The sequence below is a fragment of the Trichoderma citrinoviride genome (assembly GCF_003025115.1).
Source record: "Trichoderma citrinoviride strain TUCIM 6016 unplaced genomic scaffold BBK36scaffold_160, whole genome shotgun sequence".
Taxonomy (NCBI): Eukaryota; Fungi; Ascomycota; class Sordariomycetes; order Hypocreales; family Hypocreaceae; genus Trichoderma; species Trichoderma citrinoviride.
This window is the reverse complement of record NW_020194868.1, coordinates 1-2,418: the sequence shown is the minus strand read 5'-3', so window position 1 is coordinate 2,418 and position 2,418 is coordinate 1. Positions and strand designations below refer to the sequence as shown.

Below are 2,418 nucleotides of genomic sequence, written 5' to 3'. Positions count from 1 at the left end.
CCTCTACTTCTCATAACCATCTCTCAATACAATACTAACTCACTCCATCACTTCAATTCCTTCTCTCCGTACAACAAATTGCACCTCAACTCTACGAGGCCAGACACCGACAACCATCCATGCGCTCCATAGCGCCCTTTTTCTCTAATGCTCTGCGTCTTCAGACGATGTGCTGTAGTTTAGAGATACAGACTTATACCAGCCTATCTACCATGCTCATCTCATACCTTGTTTCGACATATCCCGATATCATAGATCGAACTTTACACTCGTTCCAATACATTTACTCGAAACCAAGAACCCCATCCATCCAAGATACTATACACAAACTGAAAAAAAAAAACATATCTACAGCCCAAGGCCAAAGCAATTGGCATAATACGTCACCGTAGCAGTCCAATCCGAAAACATGCCCGCGACACCAACCTGCCTCGCCAGCACATCCACCAGCGTATAGATATCCCCATCCCTCTTCACCACATCCTGAATCGATCCGTAAAAGTAATCCCCCAGCTCATGAACCTCCGCAATCGGCCCCGACCGCTCCAGGCTCCACGTCAAGACCTTGAGCCCCAGCTCCTTCGCCCTCTCGGCATACTCGCTCGGCACAATCTTCCCATCCCGCGCCGTGACGAGGTACGGCAGCGGCGGCGCAACGTACCGCACGCCGTCCTCTTTATATCGCGTCAGGTTCGCCACGGCGGCGTCCATGCCGAACAGGTCGGCGGCGGAGTCGAGGAACATGGCCTGCCGCGCAAACGCGGGCTCGTGCCGCAGCCAGTAGAGGATGTCGTCGTAGAGGAAGCTCTGGACGTAGACCCGCGAGGCAGGGATCCCGGCCTCCTTGAAGGTGTCGATGAACTGCTGCGCGTACCGCTGCTGCGTGTAGTTGCCGCCGCGGAACGGCATCGGCACCTGCGGCGTCTTGAGCTCGGGCGTGAACTGCAGGCCCAGGGCGCGCGTCATGGCGATGTGCTCCTTGAGCGACATGACCGTGCCGCACGTGTTGTACAGGTCCGTCCGCCAGGGCAGGACGCCGCCCAGGTAGTCCTCGGGCGTGGCCGCGCTGGCGTTGAACGAGTCCATCTTGCTGCACAGCGACTTGAACTCGGCGAGGGTGAAGTCGCTGGTGCAGCAGTTGGCCGACGCCGGCCGCCGCCCATCTGACGATGCCGGGGAAAAGGGCTGCGTGCATTTGGCGTTGAGCTCGGGCACGGCGACGACGTTTGTGGTCGTGTGCAGGTCGCACTGGCTGTGGCGGCACACGAGCTCCAGGTCCGCGGTGAAGGCGACGTCGCACTCGAGAATGCCGGCGCCCATGCGCGCGCCCGCCAGGTTGGACTCGCGCGAGTGCTCGGGGAACTGCAGCGGAGCGCGATGGAGAAGCTCGAGGGCCGCATCGCGAGTTCCCGGCACGAGGCCAGCTTCGCCTTGAGCGGGCCCTCGGACATGTTGTCGACTAGGTAGTACGGCCGCGGGCCCAGCTCGATCTGTGTCATGGGCTTGAGGCCGTCGGTCGAGCACGGCTTGGGCGTCGGCTTGGCTGCGACGTGGCCGAGGGCGGCGAGGCTGACGGCGACGGCCGTGGCGAGAGGTGTGAAGAGCATCGTTAAGGCTTCTTCCTTGAGGTTGAGAGACCAGAGGAGTGGCTGGCTAGACGAGAGGACCCTGTGGGAGATCGAGCTGCCGCTGCTGCCAAACGCTCACAAGTCTCTCAACCCAGCATCAAGGAGCTTCGTCGCCATTATATATCCCCAACACCACCGCTGAACGTCCAGCATCGCTCTGAGCTGCCGGCAGTCCATCTCTTTCTTGCTCTCCGTTCGCATCCCCAGACGAGCGGATACGGTGACAATGCATCCCACATGCAATCATCCATCGCCGCCCCAGCATCAGCAGCAGCCAAGCCCTCCCCCCTCCAGCACCATCACTGATCCTTTCTCCTCACCCCTTTCGGGCAAAGCCTGAGGTACGAGGTAGTAGCACTACCACCACAACCATCCGCCACCTTGCAATCACAATGGATCAACAGCCCTCGTATGCAGCATCTTGGGGCTTCCTCGAACCAGGCGACGAATCAACCGCGGAACAGAAATATATGACAATGGGGGCCGCAGCAACCTTGTGTGCTTGAGGCTTACGGGAGTGCGACTTTGTGTGGTTGCGCTCTGTCATTGTATATTGTCCCCATATTGTCCCCATATAGTACGCAGTTGTTCCAGGTTGATGCTCTCGCTTTCTGGCTGCTTTGGGTGTCTGTCCCCTGCGTCATCTCTTGGACAGTACTGTAGCATTGCTATCCCGTCGTGCTGACTTCGACATTATTGCTGCCACCCTCGTCCTGATTGTCCGTGCCCCTAGAAAGGTAAGAATAGAACATCTATTCGTGTCATCGCCGCCATCGATTGGTCGCCTGGC

At 58.6% G+C, this 2,418-nt stretch overlaps 1 protein-coding gene across 1 annotated transcript; it reads right to left on the bottom strand.

Moving 5' to 3' along the window:
• Positions 1-348: 348 nt before the first annotated feature.
• Positions 349-1,607, bottom strand: BBK36DRAFT_9309 (PLC-like phosphodiesterase; the record flags this gene model as incomplete). Its single annotated transcript, XM_024898590.1, has 2 exons — positions 349-1,386; positions 1,461-1,607. 2 exons carry the CDS (start codon positions 1,605-1,607, stop codon positions 349-351), a joined length of 1,185 nt encoding a protein of 394 aa, XP_024744884.1.
• Positions 1,608-2,418: the final 811 nt, after the last annotated feature.